Here is a 24,602-nt window from a genome sequence, read left to right as displayed (position 1 = left end):
TTATTTTTTCTTTTAATGGTGGGATTCATAGACGTCAAGTGGCAATGAATAGAAGATGGATTATTGTAAACACGTGAGCAAGCTTCTGCAAATTTGTCATCGTTTTTCTGATGACAGTTTTAAGTGGGAATGACTCCGGAACAGATCTCTTATGCTATACTTCCATAGCATCTCTCAAAATTACTTGTCAATTTAGTTTATAAATATGTGATGCATAATCTTTTTTTTTTTTTTTTGCACTATACACAAACTACACAAAGCAAAGTCAGTGGAGTCCCAGGATAGCCCGATCAGCACTTGTGACAGATTTTACTGTGACTGCGTCTTTTGTTTGATGAAAACTCATTAGTTTTGGGCTCCACAACATTTTATAAAGTATTAATAATTGGGATGTCTCATTATTTGATGGAATAATAATATCTGTTACTTTAACAATTTCATCTTCTTTCTCAAATGTGCTTGTCTATATTTTGGACAATGTAGAGGGTTAAGCTTTTATTTTCTGCTTACTCGGTTTTAAATAAGTCAGAATAAAGAAACCATTGAAGGACAAATGACAAAGCATCTTTTCAGTTTATATATTTCTTTTTAAACCTGCAATATTGGGGCTGTGGAACCCCAAATGACAGTTGATTAAATGTGATCATAAGGAAAGATGAGGGCTAGCAATAATTCTAATAACAGCAATAATAATAATGACACAATGTAAAAGGGGACTATTTATTAAAAGAGCCGGAGCTCCATAAGTGAGGTGTCTTATTTTGTTTTATTTAAACTATTGTTTGTCGTATTGTACATTCTGCCTGTCAGCATTAGTTTTATTTTTTAGTACTCAGGCACTGGAAACCACAGATGAACTCAACTCTTTGTTTCCAATTCGTACTTTTGAAAAATAAAAGAAATAAAAAGTTTAATGGACGTCATTGATCTTAATTTTGAGTTTGTGTAACGTTAATGCAAATGCCCAGGAGATGTCACTAGAGAGGCGAGTGTCAAATGAATTTCTGACACAATTATTTCAAATGTTTCAGTGCTTTGTGAGTCTTCACTCCGCCCATCACTGGTCACATGTTTACATACACTTTGTTATCTGGGCCTTTAAACAGCTTGGAGAATTCCAGAAAATGTCATCAAGCCTTTAGGCAATTAGACAATGAGCTTCTGAGAGCCAATTAGCCTCATTGGAGCCAACATGTGGATGGATGTTAAGGCCGACCATCAAACTCACTGCCTCTTTACTTGATATGATGGGAAAATCAAAAGAAATCAGCCAAGAGCTCAGAAACAAAATGGTGGACCTCCACAAATGTGGTTCATCCTTGGGAACAATTCACAAATGGCTGAAGGTTCCACATTTATCTGTACAAACAATAATGATCAAATATAAACACCAGGGGACCACCCAGCCATCACATCCCTCAGGAAGGAGACGCATTGTGTCTCCTAGCATAAGAACAGACTTTGGCACAAAAAGTGCAAATCAATCCCAGAACAACAGCAGAGGACCCTGTGAAGATGCTTGAGGACACAGGTAGACGAGTATCCATATCCACAGTTAAACAAGTCCAACATCAACATCACCTGAAAGGCTGCTCAGCCAGAAAGAAGCCACTGCTCCAAAGCCAAATGTCCTCTGGTGTGAAGAATCCAAGATCCATCTGTTTGGCCAGAATGACAGTCGGTATGTTTGGAGGACAACAGGAGAGGCCTGCAAGCCAAAGAACACCATCTCAACTGTCAAACATGTATGTGTGTGTGTGTGTGTGTGTGTGTGTGTGTGTGTGTGCGTGTGTGTGTGTGTGTTGTGGTGGGGTTTGGGGGGCGTCATGTTGTGGTGCCTTCAGGGGGCACTGGTGCACTTCACAAAATAGATGGCATCATGAGGTATGACAATGATAGAGAGGCACTGCAGAAACATCTCAAGAGCTCAGCAAGGAAAGTGAAGCTCAGTTACTCAGTCAAATGGACAAGGACCCCAAGCAGACCTCCAAAGATGGGGCAAAATGGCTTAAGGACAACAAAGTGAAGGTGTTGGAGTGGCCATCACAAAGCCCTGACCTCAATCTGATTGAACTGACAAAGTGTGCAAGCAACGAGGCCTACCAACCTGTCCCAGTCACACCAGTTCTGTCTGCAGGAATTTAAAATGGAGATCAATCCTCGGGTCTAAATGATCCATTTCACTGATAAATAAAATTTTCAATCTGTAAGAGCCAATCTTAGAAAGTTAAAGTTTTGAGTTAAACTCATATTAATGTTTGCTTTATTTGAATAGAATATAATATCTTCTATAGTCATAGACAATGGTATAGTCTTTTCCCCCTATAAGTTAGCAAGATATAGACTCTTCTTACTATAACTGAGAAACTGTGAGTTAATAAGCTGTTGTTGTGTTTAGAACTGGTCCCAGTAATCAGGGACTTGAAAGACCCATTTTCTACTCAGAGATGGGATAAGCATACAGTTTTCTGACCGCTTTGAAATGGTTCAGCAATTATAAGTGACTAGTAACAATTTAAGATGTAACAAGATTAAGCTTAGAACTAAATTTTTTCTTATTATAATTTTTTTTTTTTTTTGCTATTTAAATTTTCTTTTTTGTGTGAACTGTTTTACTTTCAAACTTAACTAAACTTTTAAAAACGAACATATTTTGTCTGTGGAATCATTTCTGCGCGTCAGGCTTTTGTTGAATCCCATTTTTTGAGTTGGAGCTGCTGAATTTTGGAAACTTTGGGAAAAACGCAGCTACACAATCCAAATCAACATCTTATTTGTTACACTCCCCATTTTCTTGAAAATAAAAAGGCATATTTCGAATTTTCCAATGCCATTAAGAAATTAATCATAAATACAGAGTGTTACATCTATAGAAACAAAACACATGAGATGTGACCAGAAGTGTTCAAAAGTCAGAAGGTCACAGATGAGCAGATTTGACAAATTTCAGTTGTCCTTATTGTTTTATCACCAAATACCATCCATCCATCCATTTTCCAACCCGCTGAATCCGAACACAGGGTCACGGGGGTCTGCTGGAGCCAATCCCAGCCAACACAGGGCACAAGGCAGGAAACAATCCTGGGCAGGGTGCCAACCCACCGCAGGACACACACAAACACACCCACACACCAAGCACACACTAGGGCCAATTTAGAATCGCCAATCCACCTAACCTGCATGTCTTTGGACTGTGGGAGGAAACCGGAGCGCCCGGAGGAAACCCACGCAGACACGGGGAGAACATGCAAACTCCACGCAGGGAGGACCCGGGAAGCGAACCCAGGTCCCCAGATCACCCAACTGCGAGGCAGCAGCGCTACCCACTGCGCCACCGTGCCGCCCTTACCAAATACCATTGAGAGTTTATTTTATAAACTGTAAAAAAATATTAAATTTGTATTTTGTTAATACATAACCATTACTAAAAATAGATTAATTAAAATAAATGTTCTTTTCCCATAGAGAATCTTACATGACCTAACAAAGCTGCACTGTCCTTAAAGGTATAGTAGACCCCCACGAAGTTGCGGTTCCTTAGATTTTTTCCTTAGATTTTTCCTTAGAACCTAACTAATAATTGTTAGCGGAAACCGCAAACATCCTCTGCAATTTTTATGGCTTTTTTCATGGCAATACTGTACTGTAGAGAGAACCACGGCTTGGGATGGTGAAACTAGCCAATAGAATTTGAAAATGCAACTCCCAGCAGTCCCTGCAGTGGATCTGATTGGTCTTTTGCTGAGGGTGCTGGGGCTGTTGAGGTCAAAGGGTGTTAGCGCTGCTTTTAAAAAGGGGGCTGGTGACCCAAAGCAAAAAAAAAGTTTTTGTAATTTGTGTTACAAGTTCCTGTCTGTCTGTCTGCCTTCTGTTGGGTTACCTGTACTTATTCATTTTGTTCTCGATCGTTTCGTGCGTCTGCATTGTCTGCCCTCTGCCTGTGCACATGAGGACTGTAAGTGGATTCATGGCCATCCTGCGAAGAAAGGAGCGCTCCTGAACCCTTCCACCTGTTTTCACAATTTCAGGAACTACTGGTAGGACTATCTGTACATTCCCATTCAATGTACGGATCTCTGGACTATCTATTTTCATCATTACATTTCATCCGTTGCCGTTTTTCATGAACTTTTTCATGATTTACTGTGTGTGTTTTGTTTGTGCTTTGTTGTATTTAATGTGTAATCGCTGTAAGGGGAACAAGGGTGGTATTGTTGTTTTCATTTATTTCATTTGTTTTCATTACATTCTTTATTGGCTGTTTGATTACTGGTTTGCTTTGTTTTTGTCTCTGTTTGTCTCTGTCTGGTCGGCTGGGTGCGTCCCTGGAATCTCCACCATAAAAATAAATAAATCAGCATCGACGGTGTGAATCTTAGTGGCACCGGACCACTACAGCGTTATTCATTTTTCCTTGCTGCTGATTGACTGTGATACATCTCCAGCTGATTGTTCTTGTGTTTTCCGTTTACTTAAAAGCCTGAACAGCACCTGTCCCATTGGGCTGATTGCTTTGTTTCTCTCTCCTCCCCCAGACATCCTCTGCTCCTGTTGGGGGTTGTGCTCCCCTATGATGTTTGTCTATTCTTTAATCAATAACTAACTGCATACTGAGCTCGTTTTACTTCTGAAAGAGACCTGTTTGTTTGAAGTGTTTGAATAAAGTTCCTGTCTCTACAATCTCCTGTGCTTCTGTGACCCAAGCGTGACGCCCTGCAGCTGCACTAAGACCAGCCTTCCAGCGTCAGCGCTTACCTCTGTGTGCTTGCATGCAGCCAGTTCAAGCGCAGTTGGCTCAGTGATTTACATCCATGGCCTCAGTTGCACTTTGTACATAATGTTCCAGTAGTTTTTTTAAATAGTTTTTACAGTTCATTAGCAGTGTGTAAAATGATCAGTGTTACAATAATTGTGATGCTCTTTGCATGAAAAAAGTGTTCCATTAAAATTTCACTTTTTCTTTGATAATTGTGACATTTACTTAAAGTGTAGCAAAAAGTATTTGGCATCCCGGGATGCATTAACCCCCAAGTATGTGGCAGTTTAAGGGTTAAAGCTCCAAGATACCGTCGAATAGAGCTGCACCGTCTAAGGCTTCTGGCAATGAAAATGCGCTTGAATGAATTACAGTACATATAGCGGTAACATCTGTATTTTAAATTCTAGCACTGCGGGAGACGTAGCAGTACAGTATACAGGTTTACCTTTACATTGTTTATTTTTAGGTAATGTATTAAGCTGAATTTGAAAATGTTTTGGGGGCATATTTAAGGTTTAAACTATGAAAATAGGCATTTTTTTAACGACATCCGTCTGACTCTCTGATTGTTTCTCATTCTCTCCTTTCATGTTTCACTGCTCAGGATTTCACTGAATGCTTTCTGCTTTTATCTTTTAGATTTCCTTTTTGTATAAATTGCTGTGTAAAATTTAGCATGGTCACAAGAGGTAGTAGTGTGGCGACTGACCAGTCAGTGACCCCTTCTGTCCATTCGTTGTCTTTCTTATCTGCTTTTCCATTTCAGGTTTGTGAACAAGGTGGGCCAACCCTGGACGGAGTGCCAGTCCACTGCAAAGCCACACATGTGCACCCATGTCAAGTGTGTGCCAACTGACCAAGAATTCATTTTGTGAAGATGTTGGAGCTTTCAGGGTACCAAGAGTGACAAATCTGGGGACAAGGAGGAGGTGCAGTTTAAAGTTTAATGTGACATCAACTAAAACACCAAACTCTGTCAGTATGGCTGACATCTGACTGACCAGTGACCAAAGGACATGTGGCTGTGAATCAACAGTGACCCCTGCTGGTCAGACTGGTATTTGTAGGTCTGAGGTGTCACTGCCCGTCTTTATAACACACTCACCTGATTGGCTGCTCAAACCCAATAATAATGGAGACCCTGACAGCCGCACTCGCCTCATTCTCATCCAGAAATTCAATTACAGAGGTGCTGATTCTTGTAAATTTAATTTTAATCCCAAACTACAAACACAAAGAGGACCTGCGCTTGTGGGGACATCAAATGACCGGTGGAGTGTACTGGTCATTGGTCACATGTTGTTAGATGGCTGATTGTTACACTGCAGTGAGGATCAAGATAAAACCCTGGATAGAGGGGCTCAGTGAAGGAGGTGTTGAACCTGTGCAGGAGGGTCATTGTGTGTGAGATGCTATAAAATGACAGAGAGCCAGCAGGCCAGTCCAGATACACACCTATTCTGGGGCTGTAGGGGGCGCTGATTTCAGTCTCCTGGTTATTGTGATGCACAGAGTACTGGGAATCAGAGCACTGCAAACACCAGGACTTATCATTGATTCCAAGGCCACACTCCTCGCCCCCTCCTTTCCTGCTCAGTCCTTTATATGCGACTCCAATCTCCATGAAGTCTCCACTGCACTCCACCTCCCAGTAACAGCGAGTCCCAGTCAGAGCCTCTCTGCACAGAACTTGAGGCCAGCAGTCAAATCTGTCAGGATGATCAGGATATTTGGCTTTTATCCCATCACATGTCACCTTCTTGTTCCCTTCAGACAGACGGAGCTCTCTGTTTGCCGTGTTGATGTCCAGTGTGAGGGGACAGAAGTCTGAAAGGAGAAAAAAGAAAACGAGTGAGGAGATCTGGGAGTGTGTAACGGGACTAGGGGCGGAGCACAACACAGACAATTAACAAGAACCAATCAGGAGTTGCGCTGATGCTGCACTAATAGTAAAGAGCTCATCTGATTGGACAGAATCTGTAGGGGTGTTTAAAATAAAATTCTGGAATCACAATAAATCCAAATCCCTTTTATTCTCCAGTACTTCATGTGCAGGAATCTGACTTGGTAGATTTGGAGCTCCTTATAACGGAACACAACATCACAGACAAATAACAGAAAGAGCTGAAGTTAAAAAGACAAACTTCACACCAAGTTGTAGAATAATCCAATTATAAAGAAGATGTGCTGATAGTGATGTGCCAGTGAGAGTGTGAGTGTGTAGTGTGTATTCCCGTGTCACACACACATGTCCTCACACTGTACACACACACAGAGTCTCTGACAGAACACATGAATACACACAGAAGACGGCTAAGTCACTGCTGGGAGAGGCTGTCGCTCTGGCTAAGAAACTCTGGAGGTGTCTGTTAGTTTGAGTTTGAATTGACTGAAGTGTTTGGGAGTTTGTGTGAAGAAGTGATGAGCTGCTGAGATGAGTCCGTGGTGGTCCTTATGACACGGTTAGTGACACGAGATGTCTACAGGTCTGCACAGATGAAGAGCACAGCAGACCTCACCACACACTGTCTTTTATTTATGGATTGTGCCGTTGGTGAGCCAAACCAGACACCAATGGAGAATGTGATTACACTTTCAATTACGTCTTTGTGCAACTGAACAAGGACTGGCTGTGAAATATTTAATTTCTTTATCTGGTGTAAGAAGTCCAATCGCTGCTCTGCCTTCTTAGTGATGTGGTGGTGTTCATGTCCCAGCTGAGAGTGTTAGTGATTGTTGTGCTCAGAACTTTGAAGGAGTCCACCATATTGACTGCTGAATCATTCATTTCTAGTGTCAGAGGTTCTGACTGCTGTTTATGAAAGTCAATGGCCATTTCCACTGTCTCGGGGGTCTTGAGCAGCAGGGTGTTGAAGCCCACCAAGACACAAGACAAGACCCCTCTTTTCTAGAAGGTGTTTCATTGCTGTTAGTAATTAGACCAATAATGGTGGTGTCATCAGTGAACTTAATGATTTAACTGAAGATCAGTGGACCTGCAGTCATTGGGATACAAGGAGTAAAGTAGGGGGGCCGTCCACAGCCTTGAGGGAAACCTGTGCCGATACAGAGACAGTCTGAGAGGTAGGAGTCCACACAAACATACTAATGTAGCAGCAGACTCCAGCGCCTTTGACTTGTTGTGATGATCAGCATCTCTAACTGCTCTGTAAAGCAGAAACCCCAGCAGTTCTAATGTGGAGTCAGGAACTGATGCAGTAAGCCAGGTGTCCACACAGCAATACACTGACCAGAGAGAATAATCCTTACTGGGGCCGAGAAGAAGATGAAGTTCATCTGTTTTGGGCCTCAGTGGTCTGACATTGATAAAACTAGTAAGGGAAGGGGCACTCGACAAGCGCGTCTCCTGAACCCCACGAGAGACCCTGAGCGCTTCCTCCTTCTCCTCTTCAGGTGGAAGTTACCTGGCTGGGAGTCCAAGTCTGCAGTCGGAGGTTCATAAGTGCGAAATCTGTATGAAAGTGTCCTTAATCAGTTGAGGAGAAATGAAGTCCAATCCCAATAGACAGGAGCTGATCTCGTGTGAATGTAATCCTCATATTGTTACAAAAGGCAAAGTTAACAGAAGAACAGCACATCAGCAGCGAGCAAACAACTGTGGCTGCCCTGATCAGCGCCATCATTATGAGCACAAGGTCACCGTCGAGGTCAGAGTTCAAATGGACTGTTCACACGGACTGCTGGCTTTATTAAATGACACTTTTATTGTCACAGTCCACCTCTTTAATTTAAAATCAATCCACTCTCACACTTCATCATAAAGTGACAGCTCGATGATTTATTGGCCAGCAAACAAGATGGCCATTGAGTGCTGAGAGATGTGAAGTTCATGAAGAAAACAATCATGGAGTGGGCTGAAGCTGCTCAGTCATTAAAGGAGATGATTCATTCAGTAGAAATGAACTTTAAAATCAAAAGATTTGGGATCAGAATAATAAGAAATGTGAAGAAAATGAACTGAACTGTGAGAACTCAACTCAGGACAGCATGATGGCTGAGGGGCTGGAGCTGCGGCCTCACAGATTGAGCTTCTCAACTTTGAATTTGGCGCCCTGTGGTCGTCTTTGTCAGGTCAGCGTGTTCTCTTCGTGTCACTCCTGGTTTTCTTCACACAATCCACAAATGTGCCTGATGGGTGAATTGGCGACTCTGAATTGGCCTTGTGTGGTTGTGATCACCTGACTTAACACAACGCACCCTGAACTGGATTAAACCGGTTTGTCAATGTTGTGTCATAAATCACTTCAATGTAAACCCACCACAGTCATGATGTTCCTCTGACATGAATGAATCCTATTTATATCATTATATGTCACCTGTCACGTCTGTCTCTCTACTGTTTGTGTCACTGACCTGTCCCTAGTAGTTTATTTTCCTTTCCACTTTTTAAACAAGAATCTTAATTTTCTATCAAATCCCTGATGGAGGATCGCAGGAATCGTTGGGTAGATGGGTCCTTTCATCGGATTGGCTGGCCCAGCACTGGCTAAATGGGGGAGGCAGCTTGATGGCTGAGGTCTCCAGGACTCAAAAAAAATCCAAATCATATTATCTACTGTTAAATTCTGCATCGTACTTCTAAAGTGTTTATTTTTATACTGTACTGAGGATTTGTTCTGTTCTGTGTATTGTATTGTATTGTATTGTATTGTATTGTATTGTATTGTATTGTATTGTATTGACCCCCTTCTTTTCACACCCACTGCACAGCCAACATACCTGGAAAGGGGTCTCTCTTTGAACTGCCTTTCCCAGGTTTCTTCCATTTTTTCCCTACAAGGGTTTTTTTTGGGAGTTTTTTCTTGTCTTCTTAGAGAGTCAAGGCTGGGGGGCTGTCAAGAGGCAGGGCCTGTTAAAGCCCATTGCAACACTTCTGTGAGTTTGGGCTTTACAAAAATAAACTGTATTATATTGCATTGTATTGTATCAAATAAACTGTAAACTGACCCCAGTGACTGTCACCCGCCATTCTTATTCCACACAGCAGACTCTTTCTTTGTATTTCGACTTCACAGATTATTTGAAACAATAAATCAAATTCCGAAGGCTCACACAAAGTGATTCAGACCCAGACCTCATGTTTCGTCGCTCATTATTTGGAGGTAATAACTGCCATCAAGGCCTTCCTGTGGCTCTGGATGAGACTTCTACTCCCCTCACTGCCCACCCGGCCCACTCTTCTTGACGTCTGATGGCCTTTTTCTCCCAGCCATGACCTTCAGCTCTTTCCATGGATATTGACTTGGATTCAGTTCAGGGCTCATAGCAGACACTTCACAACATTTCAATGTCTTCTTTTCCCCCATTCTTGGTGGTCTCACCTTGGTGACATTCGCTCCCAAACACCTTGATGATCTCCTGATTTCATTGTGACCTTCACAGATTCAGCACTTCAACCTCAGACCATTAATGGGGCCACTTTGTCTTCTGTGGACACAGAGCTGCTGTGACTCACCATAAAGCTCTCATTTCGTTTCTTCAGTCCAAAGGTTCTTCTCCAGCACTGTGGCTGATTAACACGCAGTTTAGAAAACTCCAGTCTGTGTGTGTCCTTCAGAAGTGGGGTCTTCTACCATAGAGCCCACTGTCATTGACACAGTAAAAGATGGTGTGACTTGACGCTGTTGTCCTATGATCTCAGAAGTCCTCCTGTGTCTCTCTTGATGTTTTCTTGTTTTTTCTCCATTTTAACTCTCCTTCTGGTCAATATGAGGTCAGCTTTACTCTGGTGGTGTCATCAGGGATGTGGGCTACAGTCCTGCAAACCCTCAAACATCTTGAGAATATTATCAGCTTTGCTCACTGGAACATGAAGCTCTTTGGAGGTTGTCTTGTAGTCTTCACCTTGACCACCCTTGGCTGTGACCTTCTTCATCTCCTACTCTTCTCTTGTCCAAGTTCAGTGTGAGGCACACAATGACACAACACAGCAGAGTGAGGACTTGACTGAGTGACTGAAGACCCCGGTGACACTCATTAGAGGAATCAGTTAGCTTGAGATGTCACCACAGTCCAGTGAGGTCTTTGAACTTCTGAGGAGATGCAATAATTTTCTCTGCCATTTCTTTTGTTTTAATGTTTAAAATTTGTGAAGTCGAGAACTCAAAGCAAAGTGTCTGCTCTGTGGAGTAAAGAATGGAGGATGACGAGGACTTTTGTCAGCTTTAACTTATTTCACATACAATTGTGCTTCATTTTTAAACTAATACTGTGTCTGTATATACAGTCATGTGAAAAAGTAAGTGCACCCCCATGACATGAATTTTATTTTTTCCTTTTTGAACATTTTTTGGACACATCAAGACTCGGGTTCAACAGACGGCTTTGGTGATTCACTGCCTGAGTCTCTCTATCCCATAATGCACTAGTCACAGGACTCCCATCACTCTCAGCCCCTCAGTCACACAACACTCAGACTTTCATATCCTAAGCCTGTCCTGTTCTATTAAAACTTCAATGATTTTTATTGTGATGATCCATTCAGTCAAAGCACAAACTCACAATTTAAAAAGTCATCTCTGCTCTGAGGTTCAGGAGGCTGGAGGGAGAAAACTGGAGCTTCATGAGCTGAAAATAAAAAGAAAAGAGAAGAAGAATGGAAACTGTGAAGATGGCATTGTGGGATCGTAGTTTAGTTCTTAAACACGTATTACAAATGCAGAGGAGTTAAAATAAAACATTTATAAAATATACAAGAGCTGGCAAATTAGGCCAAATGTCTATTTGAATATTGATATTAATAATAAATATACAGGGAGTCAGAGAGTATTGAGACCCTCTCATTTTCTGCACACTTTACCGTGTTGTTGATTTAATTTTAAATGGATTAATGTGCCTTTGTGCTCATCAGTCTACACTCAGTAACCCATAATGACAAAGTGAGCACAGGTCTTCAGAAAGGTCTGCAAATTTATTACAAATCAAAACTGAAACGTCTCCTTCCTAGAAGTATTCAGACACTTAATTCAGGTCTTTGTGGAAGCCCCTTTGGTGGTCTTCATGACTACCAGCTTTGCACTCCTGGATTTGGCCAGTTGATCCCATTCTTCCTGGCAGATCCTCTAAAACTCCGTTAGATTTCAAGTGAAGTGTCTGTGAACTGCCATCTTCAGGTCTCTCCTGTTCTGTGGTGTCTCAGTCTGGTCACTCAAGGACACTCAGACTTGTCACAATGCCACTCCAGGATTATCTTGGCTGCAATCTTCAGTTCTCAGTCTGAGGTCACAGGTTTTCTTTAAGGGCCTCTCTGTATTTGACTGCACTTCTCCTTCCCTCAATTCTGACCTGTCACTCTGTCCTCATAGCCTGATGCTGTCACCACCATCTTCACTGTAGAGATGGTATTAGGTGGGTGGTGACCAACGCCTGGTCCTCTCCAGACATCCTGCTTGGTCTTCTGTCTAAAGAGTTCAATGTTTGTCTCATCAGATCATTGAATATTTCCCTTAATGCTCTCAAGCTGTCATTTGTCTTTTACTTGAAAGTATCTTCTGCCTGGTGCAGTAATGTCCTACTCTGCACATTACAAAATTGAAGTTAAAGAAGCCTTAAACTGATCAGCGTTATTTATAAGGTTAAATGTATGCCATCATAAAAGAAGTGCACTTACCGTTTGTGCGTTGAAGGCGCTGCCATGGAAACATGGGGCCTCGTAGCGGGTGAGCATTGTGAGGCGCGGTGAGTCCTGGCACACCTGGAGCTGTATCATGGCCAGTACGGGCTCCTCCACTCTTGTTCAGTTTTACACGCTGGTGTCCTAGCAGCCTGCCCAGCACAGATGGTTTAAGGTGCGGAGCTCCTGAAAGGAAAAGCCGAGTCAGAGATGGGGATTCCGTATTGTAAATAACTGAATTTACTTACTTGTGATTCGGCAACTGGTGTGCTTGAGCTCAGCATCGCCACTGGCAGTCCATGGGGGGTTTACATGTGCGCGACCGGCAGAGGTTTGAGTTTAAATAGAAAGTTGCTTGGGGCGTGTCGTGGAGCGTGGCGTGAACGTGCCAGTGTCTACCTGGTTAGGTGAGTGGGGTAGACGGGGTAGCAGATTGGCTGGATGATCTTGACGGTGATATTGAAGGAATTGCCGGCCAACAGGGGTCGTCAGTGGACCTAAAGGTGAGGTAGGATTAAGAACTGCTGAGCTATTGGAGGAGCAGGTGTGATTTTGGCGGCTTTGTAGATATTCTTTTGTACATACTGTATAGTTATATATCTCCTGGTGATACTTTTTGATGGAGGTATATAAACTTATTTGGTACTGGGATAGTTTTCGATTTTGGGATTACTGTAATTGTTTTGTTTTCTTTTTGTATACACACACACTTTTTTTTTCTTATTCTTATTTTTCCTCTTTATTTATTTATTTTTTTTCCTGTTGGAGGAGCTTCTTGAGCTAAAGATAAAGGAAGACCACCTTCATTGTTGGAGTGTGTGTGTAGTTTTTGTAGGAGTGCACTGTTTTTGTAAATACACCATATTTTCCCCTTTTTTTCATATTTATTTCTGAAGAAGTGTCAGTGCTGAAGGACAATACATCAAAGCCCGCCTGACATGACTACATTCTTGTTGTTCAGCATTCTTGTAAATAAACTTGCACCTTTCACCCTTCAATTTTAGTCTGTGTCATCTCTCCGCTGATCCTGTTCAGCTCATAAACCATCAGATGTCCAGAGTGTAAGCTGGGGCCACTTTCCCACTACACTGGATATCAGGCTGGCCACTCTACCATAAACACTTGATTTGTGGAACGCTGCTGAGATGGCCGTCCTTCCTACAGTTTCTATCATCTCAGCAGAGGACTCCTGAAGTTGTGTTGTAGTGACCATTGGGTGTTCGGTCTCCTCCATGGCCAAGGGCCTTCCTTCCCAGTTACTCAGACAGGCCATCTCTAGAAAGTGGCCTATTGTTTTCAAACTTCTTCCATTTCTCAATTCTTGAGGCTGTAGTGCTGCTGGGACCACTCAAAGCTTTACAAATGGCTTTATCCCTGTGCACTGCTCTAATCCTCACCACTATTTGATCACAGAGGTGTACAAAAGGTGTCTTGAACTCCATGTCTCAGTTTTTGTCCTGACATACAATGTAATAAATATACTGTATTTTATATATATTGACAAGCAGGTACAGTTCTTTACATATTCCGTGCTCCATCTTGTTAAGAAATCCCACCCTGAGTGGAAAGGGTGCTGCTCCTGCTAATGTCATCACTTCAGTGAGTTCACAGGCCACAAGACGAGTGACGTCACTTCCACAGCCTGCTAATTAAGCTCCGCCTCTTCTGTGACAACACTATAAAATGTCATCAGAAGTGGGTGTTCATTACAGATCTGTGACTGAGGAAGACGGAACTCCGACTCACAAGTGACTTTAACTTGACAGCCTGTGATTGCAGCAGATGTCATCATTGTGCTCCGTCTTTGTTGCTTTTATTTCATATTCATCATTAAGTTGGGTATAGGAGGCATGACTTCTGAGCTAACAACAGTGGGCATATAAAACACGAGAGCCCAGGGGAGCACAGCTGAAAATGGATGAACGTGAACTTTTAATGTGGACTCCATCCAGCAGAATGTAATGGACACTGAAGACAGCAGGAGCAGATTCAGATGTTCTGATATTACAAAGCACTGACGCTGAGCTCAATTTGATTTTATTAACGTCTTCTCTGTTCTCAAGGAAACATTTCTTTTGTGCACTTAGCCAGCTTAGCCATTTTAAGCACATTTCTTTTCATTAATCTTAAGTGAAGAAAAGCAAAGGAAATAAAAAGAATCCCAAAGTTAAGTGAAAAAAGGACTTTTTAAGAGAGTATACGGAAAAAGTATAAGGAGTATAACATTTCAACTTAAAATCCTAAACATCTGATTAAACACAGCTGATTATTTAGAGAGTTTGTTATCACTCAGCTAATGACTGTGAAAGGCACTATACAGTAAAAAAATACTTAACAGCAAAGGATGGCAGATAAATGTTAAAGAGCAGGCCTTCTTCTTCACTGTCTTCTTATTGTCACTCTGGTTCTCCTAATGGACTTCAATAACAGACACAATGTCACCAGATGCTGTACCTGAAGGTGTCCTTGTCATGATAACCTCCCGGCTGATCTTCTCCAGACTCTTTTTCAGACCTGACAGCTCCTTTCTCAGGTTCTCAGATGAGAAATCAGTGGTGACAGTGAAGCTCAGCAAGTCTCCTTCAGCAGGAAGGCCACAGCGAGATGAGAAAGTCTGGATCAGGACAGAAGAAGGGACGAGATTTCAGAAAGGAGACATTAAAAAGTAAGTACAGTGGAACCTCAGTTCACGACCATAATTCGTTCCAAACCTCTGGTCAAAAACCGATTTGGTCGTGAACCAAAGCAATTTCCCCCATAGGATTACATGTAAATACAATTAATCCATTCCAGACCGTACAAACTGTATGTAAATATATTTTTTTTAAAGATTTTTTAAGCACAAATATAGTTAATTACACCATAGAATGCACAGTGTAATAGTAAACTAATGTAAAAACATTGAATAACTCTGACACAAAAACCCAGGCTCCTTCCTCAGCTGCACACGCAGCCTCTCTCTCTCTGTGACATTGCAGCAGTTCAGCTGCAGCCTTACAATCCGATCGTTGTATAAACGCTTTTTTTTTTTTTTTTTAAATGAGTTTTAAGCACAGGGGAAAAAAAAGGAACATTTGAACAAATCCGAACTTAATTTAAAAGCCAACTAAGACAGTAACGTTTTAGGAGTTCAGGCTAATAGCATTACAACCCGATCGCATTAAACACGCTTTTTAAATGAGTTTTAAGCACAGGAGGGAAAAAAAGGAACATTTGAACAAATCCGAACTTTATTTAAAAGCCAACCAAGACAATAACGTTTTAGGAGTTCAGGCTAATAGCATTATAACCCGATTGCATTAAACACGCTTTTTAAATGAGTTTTAAGCACGTGGAAAAAAATAAACATTTGAAAAAAAGAGAAAAGTAACATTGCAACACTTTCTTCTCACCATTCTTCACTTGCTTAGAAGCCATGGTTAACTGCAAAAGCACATGAAATACTGTAGAGCACAAAGAGTTCACAGGTAAAGCACGCACGTCTGACTGAGAACAATGAACAGGGAGAGGCTGAACACGTGCTTAAATACAGTAATCGGCACGTACGAATCAGAAGGGAAATGAAATAGAGCACAAAGAGTTCACAGCGAATGCACGCACGCACGGAGAACAATGCAACACGTGCGGCGCACAAACCGAAAGGGAAACTGGCTTGTTCGTATACCGAGTGTGTGGTCGTGAACCGAGGCAAAAGTTTGGCGAACTTTTTGGTCGTAAACCGAGTTGTACGTGTACCGAGACGTTCATGAACCGAGGTTCCACTGTAATGCTGATAAGAGGGGGCTCTTCTGAATTAAGGATCAGTGTGGTGGGCAGTCAGCATGGGTTTAGATGGTGAGAACACCTGTCATTGACTTGTTGGTTATTTATGAGAGAGTATTTGGTGGAGTGTAGTGGAGCATCAGAGATTATAAACCTTAACTATCAATGAACTTTTCACACAGAACTCAATGAGAGGCGAGTCAAGATAAAGGGATTGAGGGGACAGGTGGGTCCAGAATTCACTTGGCACACAAAACAAAGTGTTGGTCTTTCATTTTTCTGAGAGAAACTTAAAATGAAATGTAAAGACTAACACATGTAGGGAGAAAGCTCTTCAATATGATTAAACATTTGAAGATCTACAACTCAGAAGTGTGACTTGTGAGGAAATCCTGGGAGCCTTTGTGTCTTCATCACCATCACCAACCACACAAAGTAGAGAAAGCTATGGTAAGCTGAGTTATATAATGACCAGCATGTGTGGAGTGTAAATTAAGAAGCGAATCTCACTAATGTCTACAAAACACAGTCAACATCAGGACTGTTTTGTGGAGTGTGAGCATAAAACCACATGAGAAGAATGAGAGATGAGAGAAGACTGGACTGTAGGGTCTGAGCTGTGAGGAAATGCTGAAGGATTTCAATGCCAAAGTTTATGGATGGAGACATAAGGAGGTGGCCTGGCAGAAGAGCTGGCACCATTTCTAATTAGATGTCTTCATTTTAAATTTCATAAAAATTTCACTTAATCTCACAAACACCTGTAGATTCATTGGCCTATCATGCACATGAATGTGGCAAATTTGAGATTTTTGTAAACAGAATATTTGAAATGTTAAGGAAATATGAAAAGATGATGTGTGTTGAGCTGAATGGCTCTGTTCTTGTTGTGGTGTACAAACTCCATCCATCCATCCATTTTCCAACCCGCTGAATCCGAACACAGGGTCACGGGGGTCTGCTGGAGCCAATCCCAGCCAACACAGGGCACAAGGCAGGAAACAATCCTGGGCAGGGTGCCAACCCACCGCAGTGGTGTACAAACTCTGCAGATCTTTTAAATTTATCTCTAAATGTTCTCAGGTCCCTCACATCCCAGTCTGATCAGAATCCCTATGAAGTGTCACTCTCACCTGTAGGAAGTTGAGATGGTCCTTGGTCTCTGAAAGCTCCTTCAGTTCAGCTTCTCTCCTCTTCAGATCCTCAATCTCCTTCTCCAGTTGCTCCATGACTCCTCCAGCCTTCTCCATTTCTCTCTTTTCTTGTTCTCTGATCCTCTCAGTCAGTTTCCTGTCGGCTTCCTCAATGCACCGTATCAGAGCAGTGAAGCTCTTCTCATTTTCTTCCACGTCTCTTTGCACATACATCTGATTGGATAGCAGAAATTTAGAATTGAGTCACCTAATGAGAATTATATATTGCAAAATGCATTTGTTGGAATTTTGATGTTTTTAAGGACAATTTGAATTTGATGGAGTGATTGGTGGTACTTTAATCACAGAAGGAAGGGAAGTTGAAGACCATCTCTCAGACAATACGTTCACCCACATTTCTGCTGATGCTCCTATTTTTGCTCCGGCAGCACTTTATGGGATACACAGTCATAAAAGACATCCTTGCAAAGGATCTTAAGAGTCATTGGCAGGAGCTGCTGGGGACACCTCTACTGTCTTGTGAGGACTCCATTTAACCTGATAGTTTAACAAAGGTCTGCTTTAAAAATGGCATCTCCTACTCAGTCTGAGGTTAGGACTGGAATAGAACAACACACACCTGGGGCCTCATGTATAAACGGTGCTTAAGCAAAAAAATGTTGTATACTCACACACTTCTTTCCATACTGACATCGTGATGAATAAAACTAAACTTGGCGTAAAGCCACGCACATTTTCACGCCAGATCAATCCCTTGCACACACAAGTTTTCCGCTCAGTTTCAATACACTGAAATTAACTGTCAAATCATTTCTAAATATAAGGCATCTGATTGTAATCAACCTGCAATAATATAATGGTCCAGAAATGGACAAACTATTCCAAATACCACAACTGCTTTAGCGTTGTCAGTGGCAGTGCACCACTCCGAGTATTTATATCACTGTATCACTGTGGAATCACGGCTCTACAGCAGCTGATTGAAAAGCTCTAACGCAGATTGTGTTGAGAATGCAGAGTATTATTGGGATACAGCTTGTAGCACACGCTGCCTCAGCCATGCGCACAGTCTCTTTGAACGTCTCCCATCTGGCAAACGCTTCAGAGCTTTTCCTGTACGGACCTCGTGATTCAGAAACAGTTTCATCCCAAGAGCTCTAAACGCACTCAATCAGTCCATCAAGTGCTCCTTGTAGAACTGTTGGTACTTATAAGTACAATTACCTCACTGGCAACTTGCACTACAGTTGTAATATTGAGTCACTTTTTAAATCATTTGCACTATCTGCACTATATGTACATGTATATTGTACTTATGCTTTCATATTGTATTTTTTTCATTGTTTTTTATTGTATTATTATTATTATTACTATTGTTATTATTATTATTATCCATCCATCCATCCATCCATCCTCTTACGCTTATCAAAGGTCGGGTCGCGGGGGCAGCAGCTTGAGCAGAGATGCCCAGACTTCCCTCTCCCCGGCCCACTTCTTCTAGCTCTTCCGGGAGAATCCCAAGGTGTTCCCAGGCCAGCTGGGAGACATAGTCCCTCCAGCGTGTCCTGGGGTCTTCCCCGGGGCCTCCTCCTGGTTGGACGTGCCGGGAACACCTCACCAGGGAGGCGTCCAGGAGGCATCCTGATCAGATGCCCGAGCCACCTCATCTGACTCCTCTCGATGTGGAAGAGCAGCGGCTCTACTCTGAGCCCCTCCCGGATGACTGAGCTTCTCACCCTATCTTTAAGGGAGAGCCCAGACACCCTGCAGAGGAAACTCATTTCAGCCGCTTGTATTTGCGATCTCATTCTTTCGGTCACTACCTATAGCTCATGAGGGTAGGGTGAGGGTAGGAACATAGATCGACTGGTAAATTGAGAGCTTTGCCTTATGGCTCAGCTCCTTTTTCACCACGTCAAACCGATGCAGAGCCCACATCACTGCAGGCGCCACACCAATCCGCCTGTTGATCTCAAGCTCCATTCTTCCCTCACTCGTGAACAAGACTCTGAGATACTTGAACTCCTCCACATTAGGCAGGATCTCGCTCCCAAACCCTGAGAGGGCACTCCCCCTTTTCCGGCTGAGGACCATAGTCTCGGATTTGGAGGTGCTGATTCCCATCCCAGCCACTTCACACTCAGCTGTGAACCAATCCAGCGAGAGCTGAAGATCACGGCCTGATGAAGCAAACAGGACAACATCATCTGCAAAAAGCAGTGACCCAATCCTGAGCCCCACCAAACCGGACCCCCTCAACACCCTGGCTGCGCCTAGAAATTCTGTCCATAAAAGTTATGAACAGAATCGGTGACAAAGGGCAGCCCTGGCGGAGTCCCAACTCTCACTGGAAACGGGTTCAACTTACTGCTGGCAATGCGGACCAAGCTGTGACACCAATCGTACAGGGGCCGAACAGCTCTTATCAGGGGATCTGGTACCCCATACTCCAGGAGCACCCCCCCACAGGATTCCCCGAGGGACACGGTCGAACGCCTTTTTCCAAGTCCACAAAACACATGTAGACTGGTTGGGCAAACTCCCATGCACCCTCTAGGACCCTGCTAAGGGTGTAGAGCTGGTCCACTGTTCTGCGACCAGATCGAAGACCACACTATTCCTCCTGAATCCAAGGTTCGACTATCCGATGGACCCTCCTCTCCAGAACCCCCGAATAGACTTTTCCAGGGAGGCTGAGGAGTGTGATCCCTCTGTAGTTTGAACACACCCTCTGGTCCCCCTTGTTAAAGAGGGGGACCACCACCCTGGTCTGCCAATCCAGAGGCACTGTCCCTGATGCCCATGCGATGTTGCAGAGACGTGTCAACCAAGACAGCCCTACAACATCCAGAGCCTTAAGGAACTCCGGCGTATCTCATCCACCCCCAGGGCCCTGCCAGCAAGGAGTTTTTTGACCACCTCGATTATTATTATTATTATTATTGTTGTGTTGTTATTTTATCATTTTATAGGAAAGAAGTTTATGGAGGATTTGCATATTGAATCTTATTGTACCATACCATAACAATAAAGGAATTCAATTCAATTGATACCAAGATAGGTGGATACAAGCAATGATAGGCCAGTAATCTGAATGTGCATCACAGGAAAACTAATGAAAGGAATTATTAAGGATAAGATTGAGCAGCTCATGGCAAGGATAGGAGTTTCTCTGAACAGTCAGCATGGGCTCAGAAGAGGGAATATGTGTTTTACTAACATGCTGGAATTCTATGAGGAAGCAACAAAAGGCTAAGATCAAAGTGGAGCTCATGATATTATTTATCTGGACTTTTAGAAAGCAAGAAAGGTGCCACATGAGAGGCTGGGCATCAAACTAAAAGAAGTGGCAGTTCAGGGTGATGTTTTTAGATGGGTGCAGAATTGGCTCAGACACAGAAAAGCAGAGGGTGATGGTGCGAGGAGCCTCATCAGAACTGGCCAATGTTAAGAGTGGTGGCCAGCAGGGGTCAATGCTGGGGCCACTGCTATTTTTAATATATATAAATGATTTAGATTGCAATATAAGTAACAAGCTGGTTAAGTTTGCAGACAATACCAAGATAGGTGGATTAGCAGATAATTTGGAATCCATTATATCATCACAGAAGGACTTGGATAGCATACAGACTTGGGCAGATTTGTGGCAGATAACATTTAATGTCAGTAAATGTAAAGTATTACACATAGGAAGTAAAAATGTTAGTTTTGAATACACAATGGGCGGTCAGAAAATGAGAGTCCACCTTATGAGAAGGATTTAGGATTCATAGTGGACTTTAAGCTATCAACTTCCTGACAGTGTTCAGAAGCCATTAAGAAGGCTAACAGTATGTCAGGTTATATAGCGCCTTGATGTGTGGAGTACAAGTCACAGGAGGTTCTGCTCAAACTTTATAACACACTGGTGAGACCTCATCTTGAGTACTGTGTGCAGTTTTGGTCTCCAGACTACAAAAAGGACATAACAGCACAAGAAAAGTTCCAGAGATGAGCAACTAGGCTGATTCAAGGGCTACAGGGGATGAGTTATGAGGAAAGATTAAAAGAGCTGAGCCTTTACAGTTTAAGCAAAAGAAGATTAAGAGCAAGGTTATTATGGTTAACGAAAAGTAAAATCAAAACCGAAACTATTATTAAAAAAACATTTCGTAAACTGAAATAAATAAGTAACAAAACTGAAATGAAAAACTGGGCAGCATGGTGCCGCAGACGTAGCGCTGGTGCCTCCCAGTTAGGAGACCTGTGTTTGCTTCCCACGTCCTCCCTGCATGGAGTTTGCATGTTTTCCCCATGTCTGCATGGGTTTCCTCCGAGTTTCCTCCCACAGTCCAAAGACATGCAGGTTAGGTACATTGTCGATCCTAAATTGTCCTTAGTGTGTGCTTGGTGTGTGTGTGTGTGTGTGCCTGCGGTGGGCTGGCACCCTGCCCGGGGTTTGTTTCCTGCCTTGCGCCCCTGTGTTGGCTGGGATTGGCTGTAGCAGACCCCCATGACCCTGTACTTAGGATATAGCGGGTTGGATAATGTTGCACTTGTTGTATATCAAGATGTAATTCAAACGCCTGAAATCCGAATGTGCTGCTCAACAAAAACTTTACCATATGGACAGAAAAATCAGGAATGAGTAACGTTTCAGTTTATTTCTCAGGTGCCTGCTTTTTGTTGACAGTAATTCACCTGCGACTTCGCACTCGAAGTATACAAAGTATAGAGAAAGTATAGTAATCATGAAAAAAATTTAATCTCAGCATTTTGATGAATCTTGATGTTTTAATAATAATAATAATTCTTTGCATTTATATAGTGCTTTTCTCACTACTCAAAGTGCTCAGCAATTGCAGGTTAAGAGCCTTGCTCAAGGGCCCAACAGAGCAGAGTCCCTTTTTGGTATTTACAGGATTCGAATCGGCAACCTGCTTTAGGCCTCACCGAGTCCGAAAATACCGTTTTCATGGTCACACCTGTCAGAACACAGTAGAATCTCTCTTCTTATATTTTTATATCTTTTCAGGCCTGCAGGTGCAAATTCTGTCTATAAATTGTTTGCACCTGAGATTGAATCAGATATCAATATAGCTGGTAGAAAATAACAAAGCCCTGTGTTTGAGATTTTTCAATGAAATATTGAAGGCATTCATTATAAGCACATTGTTGTTGGAGCAGGATATGTTGTGTGTTGTAGACATTTAGAGTAAAAAACCCTCACACCTTAAAATTCACCTAGTTTTCATTACAAGTTTGCCCATTCTGGGCAATAAAAGGAAAGAAAAAAGTGCCAACAGTCAGCACAGATTTGTTCAGTACGAATGACATAGAAAATATTTTTAAAATTATCCATCCATCCATCCATTGTCTCCCGCTTATCCGAGGTCGGGTCGCGGGGGCAGCAGCTTGAGCAGAGATGCCCAGACTTCCCTCTCCCCGGCCACTTCTTCTAGCTCTTCCAGGAGAATCCCAAGGCGTTCCCAGGCCAGTCGAGAGACATAGTCCCTCCAGCGTGTCCTGGGTCTTCCCCGGGGCCTCCTCCCGGTTGGACGTGCCTGGAACACCTCACCAGGGAGGCGTCCAGGAGGCATCCTGATCAGATGCCCGAGCCACCTCATCTGACTCCTCTCGATGCGGAGGAGCAGCGGCTCTACTCTGAGCCCCTCCCGGATGACTGAGCTTCTCACCCTATCTTTAAGGGAAAGCCCAGACACCCTGCGGAGGAAACTCATTTCAGCTGCTTGTATTCGCGATCTCGTTCTTTCGGTCACTACCCATAGCTCATGACCATAGGTGAGGGTAGGAACATAGATCGACTGGTAAATTGAGAGCTTCGCCTTGCGGCTCAGCTCCTTTTTCACCGCGACAGACCGATGCAACGCCCGCATTACTGCGGATGCCGCACCGAGCCGCCTGTCGATCTCACGCTCCATTCTTCCCTCACTCGTGAACAAGACCCCGAGATACTTGAACTCCTCCACTTGGGGCAGGATCTCGCTACCAACCCTGAGAGGGCACTCCACCCTTTTCCGGCTGAGGACCATGGTCTCGGATTTGGAGGTGCTGATTCTCATCCCAGCCGCTTCACACTCGGCTGCGAACCGATCCAGAGAGAGCTGAAGATCACGGCCTGATGAAGCAAACAGGACAACATCATCTGCAAAAAGCAGTGACCCAATCCTGAGCCCACCAAACCGGACCCCCTCAACACCCCTGGCTGCGCCTAGAAATTCTGTCCATAAAAGTTATGAACAGAATCGGTGACAAAGGGCAGCCCTGGCGGAGTCCAACTCTCACTGGAAACGGGTTCGACTTACTGCCGGCAATGCGGACCAAGCTCTGGCACTGATCGTACAGGGACTGAACAGCCCTTATCAGGGGGGCCGGTACCCCATACTCTCGGAGTACCCCCCACAGGATTCCCCGAGGGACACGGTCGAATGCCTTTTCTAAGTCCACAAAACACATGTAGACTGGTTGGGCAAACTCCCATGCACCCTCTAGGACCCTGCTAAGGGTATAGAGCTGGTCCACTGTTCCGCGACCAGGACGAAAACCACACTGTTCCTCCTGAATCCGAGGCTCGACTATCCGACGGACCTCCTCTCCAGGACCCCTGAATAGACTTTTCCAGGGAGGCTGAGGAGTGTGATCCCTCTGTAGTTGGAACACACCCTCCGATCCCCCTTCTTAAAGAGGGGGACCACCACCCCGGTCTGCCAATCCAGAGGCACTGTCCCTGATGTCCATGCGATGTTGCAGAGGCGTGTCAGCCAAGACAGTCCTACAACATCCAGAGCCTTGAGGAACTCCGGGCGTATCTCATCCACCCCCGGGGCCCTGCCACCAAGGAGTTTTTTGACCACCTCGGTGACCTCAGTCCCAGAGATGGGGGAGCCCACCTCTGAGTCCCCAGGCTCTGCTTCCTCATTGGAAGGCATGTTAATGGGATTGAGGACGTCTTCGAAGTATTCCCCCCACCGACCCACAACGTCCCGAGTCGAGGTCAGCAGCGCACCATCCCCACCATATACAGTGTTGACACTGCACTGCTTCCCCTTCCTGAGACGCCGGATGGTGGACCAGAATCTCCTCGAAGCCGTCCGAAAGTCATTCTCCATGGCCTCCCCAAACTCCTCCCACGCCCGAGTTTTTGCCTCAGCAACCACCAAAGCCGCATTCCGCTTGGCCTGCCGGTACCTATCAGCTGCCTCCGGGGTCCCACAGGACAAAAGGGTCCTGTAGGACTCCTTCTTCAGCTTGACGGCATCCTTCACCGCCGGTGTCCACCAATGGATTCGGGGAT

General features: G+C 43.7%; 1 protein-coding gene across 3 annotated transcripts in view; it reads right to left on the bottom strand.

Moving 5' to 3' along the window:
• The window catches only part of LOC114651544 (tripartite motif-containing protein 16-like), a 737,769-nt gene that overhangs the window by 535,133 nt on the left and 178,034 nt on the right, over positions 1-24,602 (bottom strand). The window contains exons 3-7 of one of the 3 annotated variants that reach the window (XM_051927860.1): positions 17,288-17,521; positions 14,847-15,006; positions 12,390-12,578; positions 11,282-11,347; positions 5,865-6,586 (exon numbers count right to left, since the gene is read on the bottom strand). The exons of 1 other annotated variant lie outside the window; for it this stretch is intronic. In XM_051927860.1, coding sequence (XP_051783820.1) covers positions 6,045-6,586; positions 11,282-11,347; positions 12,390-12,578; positions 14,847-15,006; positions 17,288-17,521 — 1,191 coding nt within the window. In that variant the 3' untranslated portion in view covers positions 5,865-6,044. The remainder of the gene's footprint in view (positions 1-5,864; positions 6,587-11,281; positions 11,348-12,389; positions 12,579-14,846; positions 15,007-17,287; positions 17,522-24,602) is intronic. One more of the 3 variants, XM_051927859.1, reaches the window with a different exon arrangement.

This window comes from Erpetoichthys calabaricus, chromosome 5 (assembly GCF_900747795.2).
Source record: "Erpetoichthys calabaricus chromosome 5, fErpCal1.3, whole genome shotgun sequence".
NCBI classification, from domain to species: Eukaryota; Metazoa; Chordata; class Cladistia; order Polypteriformes; family Polypteridae; genus Erpetoichthys; species Erpetoichthys calabaricus.
Note: the sequence above shows the minus strand (reverse complement) of the source record. Positions and strands in the feature narration are given on the sequence as shown.